This window comes from Lycium ferocissimum, chromosome 5 (genome assembly GCF_029784015.1).
Source record: "Lycium ferocissimum isolate CSIRO_LF1 chromosome 5, AGI_CSIRO_Lferr_CH_V1, whole genome shotgun sequence".
NCBI lineage: Eukaryota > Viridiplantae > Streptophyta > Magnoliopsida > Solanales > Solanaceae > Lycium > Lycium ferocissimum.
This window is the reverse complement of record NC_081346.1, coordinates 7,473,335-7,488,406: the sequence shown is the minus strand read 5'-3', so window position 1 is coordinate 7,488,406 and position 15,072 is coordinate 7,473,335. Positions and strand designations below refer to the sequence as shown.

General features: G+C 33.1%; 2 protein-coding genes across 2 annotated transcripts; one reads left to right on the top strand and one right to left on the bottom strand.

Annotated features, from left to right (window-relative positions):
- Nucleotides 1-7,104: 7,104 nt before the first annotated feature.
- On the bottom strand, nt 7,105-8,676 carry LOC132055742 (expansin-A4-like). Its single transcript, XM_059447704.1, has 2 exons — nt 8,447-8,676; nt 7,105-7,784 (listed from the first exon to the last, which is right to left on the bottom strand). The coding sequence occupies exons 1-2, from the start codon at nt 8,661-8,663 to the stop codon at nt 7,165-7,167; spliced, it is 837 nt and encodes a 278-aa protein (XP_059303687.1). The 5' UTR covers nt 8,664-8,676; the 3' UTR covers nt 7,105-7,164.
- A 3,700-nt stretch (nt 8,677-12,376) lies between these two features.
- Nucleotides 12,377-14,030, top strand: LOC132055743 (uncharacterized). Its single transcript, XM_059447706.1, has 2 exons — nt 12,377-13,520; nt 13,600-14,030. The coding sequence occupies exon 1, from the start codon at nt 12,634-12,636 to the stop codon at nt 13,312-13,314; it is 681 nt and encodes a 226-aa protein (XP_059303689.1). The 5' UTR covers nt 12,377-12,633; the 3' UTR covers nt 13,315-13,520; nt 13,600-14,030.
- Nucleotides 14,031-15,072: the final 1,042 nt, after the last annotated feature.

Here is a 15,072-nt window from a genome sequence, read left to right as displayed (position 1 = left end):
TATTGAAGCTATAAATGATTGGAGGACTAAATATCTTCAAAATCATAGTGTGTAAGCCATATGTATGTGAAAAGTTACCCTCTCTATTCTCCAAATTGTACTACACAAATATAAGCATGATGAAATCATATGCCATGATAAACCAGAAGTTTATTGATACAAAACAGAAGTTCATGTCATAGTAAACCAGAAGTTTACTAAAACAAACATGGCATGGTAAACTTAAAGTTTACTAGTACAAATAAATTTTGTTAGTCGGCATGAGCGTTTTGGCCATCCCGATTCAAATATGATTTGCAGATTGAGTATTTGGACATATATTGAAGAACTAGAAGATTCTTCAAGAATTTATTTTTGTTGCTTGTCCTCATGATAAGTTGAATACACTGGCTAATGTTGGGATTGAATTTCCTAAATTTTGAAAAAATATAAAAGGTGAATATGGGCTCGTTCACCTGTTATGTGATGTCTTAAATAGATGCACCGAAAAGACGGTCATATGTGCATTTATAGTCAACCTGCAGTTTGACATTTACAAAATTACTTGCTTAAAATAATTGAGTTAAGAGCACAATTTTTAGATTATGTAATCAAGACAATCCATATTTATAATGCTGGTTTATATCCAAGCTGGTTTGGTTTTAAATGCCTCCCTAAATAGCTAAACCATTGCTTATGAGAACAAAGCTTCAAGTGCTAGTCTGAGATATGATATATTGCATACAACATCACTTGTATGCTTCAGACCAATAAATTGTGATAAATTCTCCCCTCATAATTGGTTCAAGGTTAAGAACCAGATATTTCCATCTAACAGTTTTTTATGTGTGGTATATGATTAATTAATCAACCATGATGCATAAAGATGGATTCCCCCAAGGAAAATGGGATGTATGTTAGTTTTTCTAACATAAGGGGGAGAGAATAAGCAGCTGAGGAATACGTTATGAATTATATATCATTAGTATGATCCTCATTCAAAAGATAATTCAACTCAAATGCTAGAAGCATTTGTTGACCCAAAATTAATTTCTAACTTCAGCTGCAAAAGGCTCCTATTAAATTCATGTCCCTGAAGGACAGAGTCTAAAGCATGCATGAAGCGTGGTAGACTAATCGGTTCCAAAAGCAATAATCATTGAAAAGAAAGAGGAGCAAATGATCAATGGTCATTCTAAGGAGGCAATGTGCTCTTGAAGAGCCTACAACATAATACTTCATGATATCTCACAAGAGATCTAGGTACCTAAAAATAATGGAAATGATGAGATCTCAATAAGTTATGTCACATTGAGAACCGATACAAATGATATATCGTCGACGATATATTTGGTACAATATAGCGCAATATTGTAAAAGATTGTGAGGATCTAAATTCTACGTTTATTAAAGCATGCTGACGTAGAAATTATTATCAAGTGAAATGACGCATCTTGGTAAGCATAAAGCTTATTTGACCTGCTGTCCAGACACCAGAAGATGTCATATCATTTAAATAGAAATAGATGTTGTCACATCCTATATGAATTACTTGACAAAATTATATGAAAATTCCTGAAGAATTTTAAATGCCTGAAGCATATACAAGTTGCAGAAATTTGTTCATAATTCTTATATGAATTAAATTAAGCAAGGTGAATGCGATTTTATCACCTTAATGAATAATTACTGACTAAGGGCACAAATAACTCTATTTATCCTTACGTCATTGTGGAAATTAAAATCTGTCATTTTTTTGGTGCAAGTTGATTACTTGAGAATTATTGAAACCCTTGAAGAGTTTTCAAAAGAAATAGATTATCTCTTTGAAAGAAGTTGAAATGAGAAACTTGCAGAATTTTTGGGTCCTGAAGTGCCATATCTTTATGCAATTGATGCATTTATATATTTTGCTATGACTGTGAGGGATTATAGTCATACGATGTCGTTCTACATGACAGTCAAATCATATAAAGATAACATCTATTCATAAAGCAAGTCACGAATGCACTTTGACTGATTTCAACAATACAACTCTATTCAAAGACTGAAGATGCAGCAGCATATATAGCCCAACTAAAGAGAGGATTCATAAAAGCACAAAGCTTATTTCACAAAAGTTGTTGTTCACACACAAGCTCCAGTAGAATGGTGATATCAATGTGCAAGAGATTTGTTCTAGCGATAATATGACTGATTTATTCACCAAGTCTCTACAAACTACAACTTTCAAGAAGATGGTGCACATGATTGGAATGCGAAGATTCAAGTTTTGGAGTGATGTACCCATCAGGGGGAGTTAATACGCGTTGAACTCTTTTTCCCTTAGCTAAGGTTTTGTCACAATTGGGTTTTCCTGATAAGGTTTTTAATGAGGCAACCAAATAGCGTATTATTAGAAATGTATGCTCTTTTTCATTCACTAGATTTTTTCCCACTGGATTTTTTCTAGTAAGGTTTTAACGAGGCACATTATCTACCAAATAGACATCCAGGGGGGGGGGGGGGGGGGTGTTATAAATATTATTTAATTATGGATGTCTATCTTTAGGAGAAATATTAGGGTTAGTGACTTTGGGATCAAGTCACTTTTCCCCTATAAATATAGAGGTTTTCCTTCATTGTAAATCAATCTCTATCAAGAGAAATAAGAATTCCCCTCTCTTCTCTCTTTCTCTACAATATTCTTGTTCTTGTTTTTATTATTTTATAACATATCACACATTTTAAAGTGGAAAATCCTTCCAATCGGTGGTAAAAACCAATTGAAATAAAAAACATTTCACTAAAAAACATTTCGTCAACTCTGGAAGTTCCGTGATCCTCTATTTACTTTGGGATGGTAAATTTATTCCAACAACAATAACTAGTACTCAATTCCAAACAAGTTGAGATCGATTATGTGACCATGTTCCCGTTTAAAATAATCAAAGGCTACATTATACAAAATAAAAAGGGATAAGGCATCAATACCCACTTGAACTATACCCAAAGTTCTAACGCTACACCTTTTTTTTCCGGGGGTCCTATTACCCCCTTAAACTTTTTTAAAACATAATAAATATCATCCTAAGCGCTGACATGGCAAGGAGAGTGTATTTCACTCTTTTTGGGAGAGTAAGAAGTATAAAATTTGATTAACTTATACACGTGTCATTTTTTAATTGGGTACTTCACATTTAATTAGACCTAATTAATTATCATTAAAGTTTAAAGTTTTTTTCTAAACTGTTTTTTTTTAAAGGTGGAAAACTTAATTTTTTTTAATTAAAAATCTGTATTTTCTTAAAATATGGAAAATTGTAATTTTTTAAAAATATGTGGAAAATTCATTTTTAGTAAATAAATTTGGAAAACTGAGTTTTCTTATTAAAAAATCTGGAAAACTGATTATTTTTTTCTATATATGAAAAAAAAATTCAATTTTTTCCATATTTAGTTAAAAACGGGTTTGCCACATTTAAAAAAAAAATGTTTTTCCAGATTTTTATAAAAATCCAGTTTTTCATATTTAAAAAAAAAAATTCCATATTTTTTAAAAAATAATCCAAATTTTTTTTGAAAAAAAAAAATTGTCCTAAAAAAATGAAATCACGAAAATCTGGATTTTTTAGGACATTTTTAAAAAATTCCAGTTTTCAATATTTTAATAAAAATTATTTTTTCCATATTTAAAAAAAAATATTTTTTCCATATTTAAAAAAAAAATATTTTCCATATATTTTAATTAAAAAATCCAGTTTTTCAGGGTTTTTTTTTAAACGGGTTTTATAAAAATCAAATTTTCAAATCCATTTTTCATTTTTTTTACACAAATTCAGTTTTTTCAATTTTTTTTTTTAAAATTGCCACGTTTGCTAAAAGAATTAAAAAAGAAAAAAAAATATACACGTGGCAAGGAGAGTGTATGTTACTCTCCCATAAGAGTTTAGATATTCAGTTTTAGGGTGGTAACTAGTCCGTTTTAAAAAAGTTTAGGGGTAATAGGACCCCCGAAAAGGAAAGGTGTATAACTGGAACTTTGGGTATTGAAACAGAAATAAAAATAAAAATAAAAAATTTACCTTGTTTGAGCTTGCTCTCGTTACCTGTCGCAAGTCCGGGTAAAGGAGGAGGATTTTGGTATGATAATTTTTAATTTTTTTTTTTTTTGGTATATATCATAACAGTCTTAACATAGAAGTGTGTGTATATATATATATTAACTAGTGCTCCACTCGGCCAGGTTTGACCATGTGTTCCTTCAGTTAATATTAGATATATTTTCAGAATTATACATGCAATATATCGAGTTTAGTTGAGTGGCCATGTGTTCAGGTGACCCAAATTTTATACATAAATTCGTCTTTGTTTATAGCACCAACCCAAGATGAAACTAAATAGGAACATATTCTCTTAAGAGGGAAAATAATTAAGGCCATGAAAAAAAAGGGGGAAATCCATTCATGATAAGAACTGTTTTCGTGATTTGGAGATAGGGAATTACTTAATTTTTGCTCGTTAAAGCAATAAATTAAATAATTTGCAATTGTAGTAGATTTCTACTATATCAGCTGGTTTTCCCAATTAGTTATAATTTACATTTAAGTGCTAATAGTATCTGCATAAGTTTTAATTTGCTAAGACAAATGGGGGTGAGTTAATTACTTCATTTATATTATGTTTTAATGAGAAAAGTAGGATAAGTAGAAATATTTAGTAATTGGTTAGCATAAACTGATGGAAGAGAATGACTTTCTCTTTTTTTTTTTCTTTTTTTAATCTCACAAGTGGAGTCTGGGGAGAGTAGAGTGTACACAGGACCTAAATCCTACCTTGAGAGATAGAAAGGCCGTTTCCGATAGACCTTCGGCTCAAGAAATGGAAAAAGAGAGAAATATGGAGAAACTAGACTTCTAAGTTGAAGTCGGACGATTGGGTCGGGTTGCTATCAGAAGAATGGTGACGTAGTTTAGTGAAAGAGCAATGTATAATATCCCTTAATTAATTTTTACCCAATGCTTCAATATTTTGCTGTTGTTGATATTGTTCAGAATGATGAATAAATTATTTGAAATCCTTCTTAACCTTATTTAACCGTGAAACATTGGTTTAGTTTATCGTTATGACTAGGATTCTCTATGGTTTGTGTTTAACTATGTAAAAATTTCCTTATCAGAACTAGAATCACGAATCGGGCTATCTTTAACTGCCTGGAAACACAAATTGATATTTTTTCGTGATACGTTACTTCAAATTATTTATTTATATATTATGATTGTGATGTCCGGTGACTTGCACGCACCACAACTAATTCCATGAGTACCTGATAACTCCCACCAGCATAGATACTAGGTAACTCTGTCCACCAAGGTGTGGACAGATGAGAAAAGATTACCTAGTATTTTTGTCTCCGCTGAAATTTAAACCTGAGACCTCGTGATTCTCATCCTTTCGAGGACCTCGCTTCTATTTATTTCTTTTTGTGAAGTATCATTGCAGACAACATCAACTTTCCTTTTAATTATTCACAGTAGTTCGGTCCTAGAAGAAAGAAGACGAGGAAGCAGCTGAGTATGTCGTGGCGGCGGCTCCGTAGGCTTATAATGGTAAGCCAGTTACTGTAATTGAGATTTCATCCGCCATTAAGTCTTGCCTATTAGCAGGTTTAGCACTATTGCAATTTATCCTTCTTCTGAAGCCAAAATTCTCGTGTGGATTTCTAGGCCCTTCAGAAAGCCATTGCGAGATAAAGCGATAACAGTTGCTGGAAGAGTCGGTATAAAGAAAGACGGAATGGTTTTGAAAGCTTCTTGTCCAGCGTGTTTACAAGTTATCAGCACTCAAATTGATTCTGATGTGAGAATGACATTGGCTGTACACATGAGCTTATGGCACCTAGATTATGTTCAATTGCATTGGGAAATGATGCAAAACAAAGGAAGATCGGTTGTTCACATGCCCTCTTTCTGCTTTGGAGCTGGTATGGCTGCTGGAATTGGTGCTCTGATGGTTATTCTTGCCAGAAGTCATGCTCAAGCATTTGGCAATAACAGGTGAAGCTTATCTCTAATTCCGACTAGAAAAGTGTTATGATGTTCCTTTTGTGTTTTGCAGCTAGTTTTTGCCTCAGTTCTGAAGAATCGCAGAATTAGGAAGATCAAATAGATAGAATGTTCAAGTGGCTGAAAGTTTTGAGTTTATTTTATTGAACGACTAAGGTTATATGAAGATCCAAGGGATGATAGTAGTTATAGACGGCAGAATAGTTTTCCTATTCCGCTGTGATACCAAGATGATATGAATTTTTGTTCTGGATATGTGTCCCTAGTTACTATTTGTTTATTGGTTATGAGTAACCCTTTTAGTTCCTTCCTTTCTTTAATGATGGTGGTGTCGGGGCTAGCTCTTGGGCCTGCTACCTCCACCAATTCAAGTACTGATTGCTTAGAGTTCTAGCTTTCGCTGGAATTTAAACATGAGACCTCATGGTTCGTCTGCTTCATTTACCACTAGAACACACCTTTGGCTTCTTTTTTTGTTCCTTCGTTTCTCATTCATTGTTGGGGAAGCAGTATTTTATCCTAAGTTTAACCACTGTGCAAAAATGATATTTGCTCAAGAAATTGGTGTTGGATCACCCTTCAATTGCCTATTTCAAGACTAATTTTGGTTGGAATTCGACAATGGGGAGTGCCAGCAGGGGAGACCCTTTGGACTTATTTTAGAAATCAATTTTATACACAGACTTACTTGTATACGTTATGGTTGGAGAATAGGTCTATCGTTGAATGCAGACGAGAAGGAGATTGTTTCCAGATATGAAATTATGCGAAAAGTGGAGGATTTGTTATCCGATGACAGCATTAGAGCAAATACACTTAAATGAAGGAAATGGCTAGAAATAGCATCAAAATAGGAGGATCTTCAACCAAAAACTTGGATTTTCTTGTATCTCAAAAAAAGCAATGATGGTTTCTTTTTCCAGAGTTACTCATTATCTTCTGTTTCACTGATTATACAACTTTTGATATAAGGCTTAATTATTAATTTAATTGTGTATGTGGATAAAGAGCTGATTGATTATTAAAATGTGATGGGTGGACTCTTTCCCCTACCAACCGTATGAATAACGTTGAGAATTAATTGGAGAAAAGAAATTTAGACTACATTGATTCAAGAATACTTATTTTCTACAATACATCATCAAATAAAATTATTCTTGGCTTCGAATGTCTGACCAAATTGCCAGTTATCTGGAACAACATTATCAGATTGAACCCATCGACCATCACTAGTTTGTACTTGGAAAGACAAGCTCTGTCCTAGCAACTTCTCGGAAGTCTCCCAATTTTGGCCCCAATTTCGTGACATCGGTAACCATCCAGTTTTAGATCCTTTGATTTTGACATTGACAACATCTCCAGCACCACCCACATTGTACACAAGAACAAGAATCCAATAATGATTTCCTTTGATCTCAAACTTGAGCCCTCCTTTTTTGTGACAATTGACCTTTCTGTAAACTACAGGGACAACCCCGGCTTTATATTTGGCAATTTTCAAGAACATAGGCATTGATAAATCAAAGTGTTCTTGTGGAGGATTGCACCAAATGTCTACAGTTTTTGTGTAATTTGGAGGGCAGAAATTGGTGGCGGTTATAGTTATGACTACGCCTCTATTGCACCATTGAGGAGCATTGGCACACATTATTTGAAAGCAAGCTCCACAGGTTGCACCATTGTTAAATAGTGCTGTGCTTAGTGCTGCTGTTTCCAGGCCATAACCTTGGTGGAACAAATTTCCATAACCACAAGCTCCCTCTGCAATAATATCCAAATGAATTTGTTACAAATGTTAATATGTATGTTATGGAAAACTAAAAGTTGTAAATAATTTTATACATATATGTGAGTTCTCTTTTTAAAACCCAACTCTTCACTTTCTCGAGAGTGACTCAATCACCCAAACCACTATGCTACTAGCGGAAGTGGAGATAAAAGGCACTCCTGATCCTCTATTTTCTTTTGGAAGGTAAATTTATTCCAACAATAATAATTATTTTTCAATTTCAAACCAGGTAAGATCGGTTATATAAAATCTACTGACCATATTTCCCATTTAAATTCATACCAATATTATACAAACTAAAATAGAAGTAAAAATGAAAAAAAAATGAAAATAAAACCTCTGTCAGTGTGAGCTTGCTCGTTTTATTGGTCCTAATCCTGGATAAAGGAGGAGGGTTATAATAGATTGCCCGTGATGGTAAATTTATTTTTGGTCTATATAGTGTACCGTATCTCAATACTGTGGCATAACCATATAAAGTGAAGGGTGGTCAGTTGAATATGCTTCATTGAAAATTTGTACGGTGCATATATAAAATTTTATTAAATATATAGGTAAAATATTACTTTACACACACTCGACATCATGCCGGAGGGACAACATGTATAAGAATTAAGGTACAAGTATAACTTACTCATGGTTTCGCCACCCTTCATGTCTCCATAAAATGTAGCATGGGCATTTTTCCATCCATTGCCATCCAAATCTCCCTCTACCAGTTTGGTTTCAAATGCTACAACTAAACAAATAACAATTATGGTGATTAACAAAATGAAGAAACTTTGGTGTTTGGCCATTTTGGCTTTAAAAAAAAATTCTTTTAAACTAGCTGATTTGCCTGGATAATGCATTGCTTTGACATCATATTTATAGCCCACACCCCAAGATGAAACTAAATATGAACATGTTCTCTTAAGAGGGAAAATAAATAAGGCCATGAAAAAAAAGGGAAAATTACATTCATGATAGAACTGTAGTTATGATTTGGAATTGGAGATAAGGAAATTACTTTTGGTTCATTAATGCAATAAATAAAATAATTTGCAATTGTTGTAGATTGCTACTATAGCCAGCTAGTCTTCCCTAGTTTCCAATTAGTTATAATTTGCATTTAAGTGCCATAAATAAGCAATTTGCATCAGTTTTAATTTGCTAAAACAAATGGGGGTGAGTTAATTACTTGATTTGTATTGTATTTTAATGAGAAAAGTAGGATAAGTAGAAATTTTAAGTAATTGGTTAGCATTATAAGTAGCTAGCTTTCTCTTTTTTTCTTTTTCTAATCTTGGGTCTTTAATGTAATTGATTGTAAATTAATATAATCAGATCATTTACAGAAATGTGATTACGACTAATTAAACCAAAAAAAAAAAAGAGGAGGCCAACTAAAGCATCTTAAGGTATGATTGCATAAGATTGTCAATATCAGTGGAAAAAGGGAATATGGTTGTTAGCCTTTTCTAAACCCTTTTTTTTTATATATATATATATAGTTTTATAATTTTTTTTTTATTTTTTTACAAGAGATCGTTTGTTACCGTAAGAGATCTGAACATTTGTTACACATAAGAGATCTGAAAAGATATATAAAAGATCTGAAAAGGTCATTTTCTTCAATTCAAATTGTAAGAGCCCAAGACATCTAAATTCCTCTGGTAAAGAGATTACTTGAAATTCATTTTACTTTCATATAATTAAGAGGAAAAAGAACTTGTCTTGTCTTAATTTTTATTTTTTTCAATCGAATGATTGAATTAAAAAAAAAATGATACATATACAGTTGTGGGTATGGGTGAAATATCAAAGAATTAGCACTTGTATTATTATTTCAATTAGGAAGTCTCTAATACTTTAATTCAACTGAGAGAGCCAAATCATGCCAATTTCTTTGTAATTGTTAATTGCCTTCAATTTTACAAGATGTTAGTATAAATTATGAAATACTCGAAGTTAGAAATATTTCTAGATATTCGAACTTTTTAGTTATATTAATTCAACAACATTAAATGAGCATCCCATGGTCAACAATATAAAACTTAAAAAAGACAAACAGATGAGAAGACTAAAAACTAAACAAATAAAGGCAAAATAAATATATTACGAAAATAATGAAAAGATCAGTAATATCTATTTGTTGAAAACATCGAGCAGGTGTTGCAATAAAAGTTGTCTAATTTAAGGACAAAAACTAAAGACCGACCCATTTGACGGACAAAAAATTAATGACCAGTCCATTTGAAGGGCAAACCGTGTAATTACTTCTTTCCAAACTCGTTTAAAATCGAAGACTTTTTGCTCGATCCAAGTTAGTTCGCTGACCTTTAAACCTTGGGCCTTGAGTGAAGCTGGGTTGCGTTGAGGTTCAAATTTTACAAAAAAAATAGGGGAAATAACCCATATATACAGCCCACGCATCTAGTTTATAGTCAACGTAACTCATTGTATCATCGATGTATAGATAATATATATAATACGGTCCACGCATTTAGGTTGTAGCTGATATAGCCTACTGTATCATCGGTGTATCCAAGTGAAATCCCCTGGTATATGAAAGAGTGAAAAAGTGCTTTCGTTCTTTGTGGAATAGAAGCCTTCATATTTTAATGCACGTATTTAATTTATTCGGAACTATTAGAGTGGGATCCACTTTTTGGGGAATATGAGTAGAAGCAATAACAAGAATATTTCTAGTAGAACATCTTTCACAATCCCCGGAGAGATGGTTCATTAATAGACCAAGGGATAAGTCATTCGACTCATTCACATCCAGACCATGAATGTTTAGAATTCATATTATGCAAGGAGACATTGCTTTTGCTAATTCGAATTGAAGGGTGATATAAAATCGATCTATTTCCGGCATCATATCCATAGTTAGCCCATTCATCCTAGTTAGCAGTTCCGACTCCATATCAACGTCACGATCGATATCATCACTAGCATCAAGATTGTCATTATCATCAATATCGTCACTATCATCAATATTGATCTCATTAAGAAGAAAACCTTTAGGCTTGTTATCCAGGAACTTGTTCAGAAATACCATAGTGAAAGGAACATAGGAGTAAAGATAACATATCTGTTCTGTAAGGCTATAGATAAACATTACATATACTCTATATGCATAATGTATATGTGGTTTACCTTCTTTTCTGAGCTACCATAGAACCCTCTTCATTTTTCTACTATTATACATCACATATTATACACCGTTATACATTACATATATATTAGGGATAAGGCACTATTACCCCCCTTGAACTATACCCTAAGTTCCCACGACACACGTTTCTTTCCTGGGTCTATTACCCCCCCCCCAAACTTTTTTTTTTTCTTTTAATTCTTTGCTTTTAACGACGTGGAGGCTTATTATACACTATCCCAATTATATTTGTTGTGTGATCACGCGTTGTGGGCCTCAAGTCGACTTTCTTTTCCCTTTTAATTTATTTACCTTGGTTAAATCGTATCCATACTTTTCCCAAAATATTAGCCGATCAAAAATTCACCCCGAACCAAAAAATCATTTGATAAAAAACCCTCTTCGATCATTGAAGATTATATCCCAAAATCTTAAAATTCAGCATTTATAGAGTGGAAAAAAACATCTAGCATCTTAAGTTCTTCATTCCAAAAGGGTCAATTTCGCTCCAGTTCAAAACAAGAATAATGTTGTGATTTCTTCGGTGTTACAATTTGTAAATTCAAGGTCAGTTGGAAGGCTAAGTTTGCATTTAGTCCAAAGGTTAGTTTTACTACATTTAATTGGGGTTTTGTTAATTTAGGGTTTTTAAGATTTGCGAGTTTGCCGAATCAAAAATAGAATTTTCAAAATTTTCGATTACTTAGTTTGTTGTTATTTATCTTTGTTTGCAGTTAGTTATTAGTGGGTTTACATTCATAATTCTTAGATTGTATCATGGTGGGGACTCAGTGTTTGGAGATGATGATGAACCAAAATATGTTGGTGGGGTAATAAGTGAATATGTTAATGTTGTAGTGGGTACACTTTCCTATTTTGAGTTGAAGGACTATATTAAAGAACTAGGGTACAACTCAAGTTGCAAATATAGTATTCGGCCACCTAACAATGGCATTTTAGAAGATATTGACAATGATAGGGTTCTTTCTAGTGTTGCTAGACTTTTGCAAAGTGGGCAGATTTTGGATGTATATGTGCACATGCCTGAGGGGGAATCTAATGCAACTTTTAATAAAGGGGTAGGGACCATTGAAAGAAGTGGTAGTCAAAATATTGAAGTCGGTGAGGATGCTTTTAATGCTGCAACTTCATCTACAAAGACGATCCCAAACACTATTCCTCCATTAGAAGTAGTATATCCAAATACTCAAGATCCACTAGATCCATCATATTCTGAAATTAGTGATTTTTAAGTAAAGGGATCTGATGAATCAACTGATGGTAGTCTAATTTCTGAAAATGGTGACATACTTGGAGAAGATGATTACTTCAGTGATGTACATGAGGAGTACATAGAGCTTAGATCGAGAAAAGAAATAACCGAAGAGGAAAATAAGGAGAGAATTCACTGAATGCGAAGAAGTGCCATGTTATGTAACTGGACCAGATTTGGGGTTTGATGAGACTGAAACAAGAAAAAAATGTTTAGAAGGGAGGCTAGGGGTGATGAATGATATTACCCATGTTCTGATGATTCTAGCTTAGGATCTGATGATGGTGAATGGTGTTTTGAAGATGTGGAAAGGAGGAAGCTAAAACTTTCAAAATCTAGATACAAAACTGCTACAAAGGGTGATAGATTTGATAAAACTTGTAAGAAAATAGTGTGGCGGTTAGGTATGATTTTTGGGAGTGTGGATGAGTTTAGAGATGCAGTTACTAAGTGTGCAGTTCAGAGAAGAGTGCAGATTGAAAAGTTTGTTAATGAGCCAACTAGAGTAAGAGTGAGGTGTTGCAAAAAGAATTGCAAATGGATTTTGTATGCAAGCCTTGATAATGAAACTAATAACTTTGTCATCAGGACTTATATTCCATTACACAAGTGTGAGAAGTCCACCAAAAATTACTTGTGCAATTCTAAGTTCCTGGCTGTTGTCTTTAGAAAAAGAATAGTTGAACAACCAAACATAAGAGTGTTTAAGTTGCAAGAGTTGGTTAGGAAGAAGTTTAAAGTACATGTTGGCAAGACCACAACCAGGAGAGCAAGAGCTAGAGTGTTGAAGGAGATTGTGGGTGATCATATTCTTGAGTTTGGGAAAATTCTTAATTATATGGATGAGTTGTTAAGGACAAACATTGGGAGTACTTGTGTTGTGAAGCTTGGTGATGCTAATGAACTTGGTCAGCCAGTTTTTGAAGCTTTTTACATCTGTTTTGGTGCACTCAAGCAGTCATTCATGCATGTTAGGAAATGCATAGGCATAGATGGTTGTTTCTTGAAAGGAATAAGTAGGGGACAATTACTAGTTGCTATTGCTAAGATTGGAATAACCAAATGCTTCCACTTGCTTGGGCAGTAGTAGAATATGAAAACAAAAATACTTAGACTTGGTTTTTGAACTAGAGGTTCTCAAACATCTGCTACTCCTAGTTCATCTAATGCACCTAGTTCAGCTACTACAAATAAAGGAAAGAAAAAAGTTGTGGCAACAACAACCCCATATAAAGGCCATGAGTGGTGGGAATAGGTGTGTTTCAAGCTGAGAATGGGGTCACAGCTTTTAATGTAAGTATAGATATATTACATTACATTATATATACTGTTCTCTTATAATAAATTCAACTTATTAAATATTCTTTTGTAGCCTGGACTGCCAAGTCAGAGAATTGTATCTCTTGGACCAAGAAAGATAATAAGATACTCGTGTAGGCTGGTGATATTGGTTTCAAACCAACAAGTAGAAGTGGAAAGTAACTAAATCAATCACAACTAGAAAGCTTCAAGAGATTAGAGATCAAGCAAGGGCTAATGGTTCAAACAATGCAAGTCAAAGTACCACTCCTTCATTGCCAAGAGACCCGTGGAAGCTATAATGTTGATATTAAATGTTGATTTTGTTAATTTAGAAGTACTGTATTTTGTTAATGTCAAAGCTACTTAAGACTTTAAGCAACTGTTTTGTTCATGTTCGTAAAAGGTATTCAGATGTACCATTTTTTATTTATTTATGAAACTATATTTTCTTGTAAGAAATGGTACTGAATTCTGGTATTTATATGCAATGTTGAATTCCTGTTTTCAGCAGTTTTATGTGGTCTTGAATATGAGTTTTATGTACTGGATGTTTGATGATTGAAGCTGATGTTTAAGTGTTGCTTATGTTCAGATTTTGACAAATCAGATTTTGACTTAAAAGTTGATGTTAAAACTGGTGCAGTTTTGACTCAAAAACTGGTGCAATTTTAGCTAAAAAAACTGGTGCAGTTTTGGCTCAAAATGTGTAGTTTTGACTCAAAATTTGGTGTAAAATATTTGAACAAAATCTAATCCATTTTGACACAAAATCTGGTGCAGTTTTAAACAAAATATGGTGCATTATGACTCAAAATCTGGTGTAAAATTCTTGGACAAAATCTGGTCCATTTTGAAATAAAACTGGTGCAGTTTTTGGGCAGAATCTAGTGCTTGTTTGACTCAACATCTAGTGTAAAATACTTGGACAAAATCTGGTCCATTTTGAAATAAAATCTGGTGCATGTTTGACTCAAAATCTAATGTAAAATACTTGGACAAAACCTCAACATTTTGAAACAATATCTGTTGCAATATGTGATCTTATTCTGTCATAATTGACTCAATCAATAACAAAAGAAAATTGCCAAAATTTACTCAAACAATAACAAAAGAAAGTTGCCAAAATTTACTCAAACAATAACAAAAGAAAGTTGCCAAAATTTACTCAAATAATACCAACAAGAAAAGTAGGATAAGCCAAACAAGTCTAGCTACAACACCACCATTAAAATACCAAAATAATGCTTCATTATAATACCAAAATGTACTTTACAACAAAACAAATCCAACTTTAGCCCATCCGAGATCATTGAAGTTCCATTACAACAACCAAAATGAGGTTCTATTAGTACTATGGCAACTTCATTTGATTTTTCTTCAAGTTGCCTATTTGGATTAAACCACTAAGATACACAACAAATACACAAACCATCAAACAAAAGGATTGTTCTATTAAACCTACACGAGTTGCTTTTCTTTTTTTCATTCATATCATTCTCTTTCAAATTACTCTTCTCTTTTGAATCTCCAAGCTCATCCAAAT

Excerpts from the sequence above, each read along its gene's own strand:
- LOC132055743 (XM_059447706.1), top strand. The coding sequence starts at position 12,634 with ATGATTTTTGGGAGTGTGGATGAGTTTAGAGATGCAGTTACTAAGTGT.
- LOC132055742 (XM_059447704.1), bottom strand. The coding sequence starts at position 8,663 with ATGCATTATCCAGGCAAATCAGCTAGTTTAAAAGAATTTTTTTTTAAA. Across the intron at positions 7,785-8,446 it reads GAAGGGTGGCGAAACCATGA|AGGGAGCTTGTGGTTATGGA; the intron begins GTAAGTTATACT and ends ATATTATTGCAG.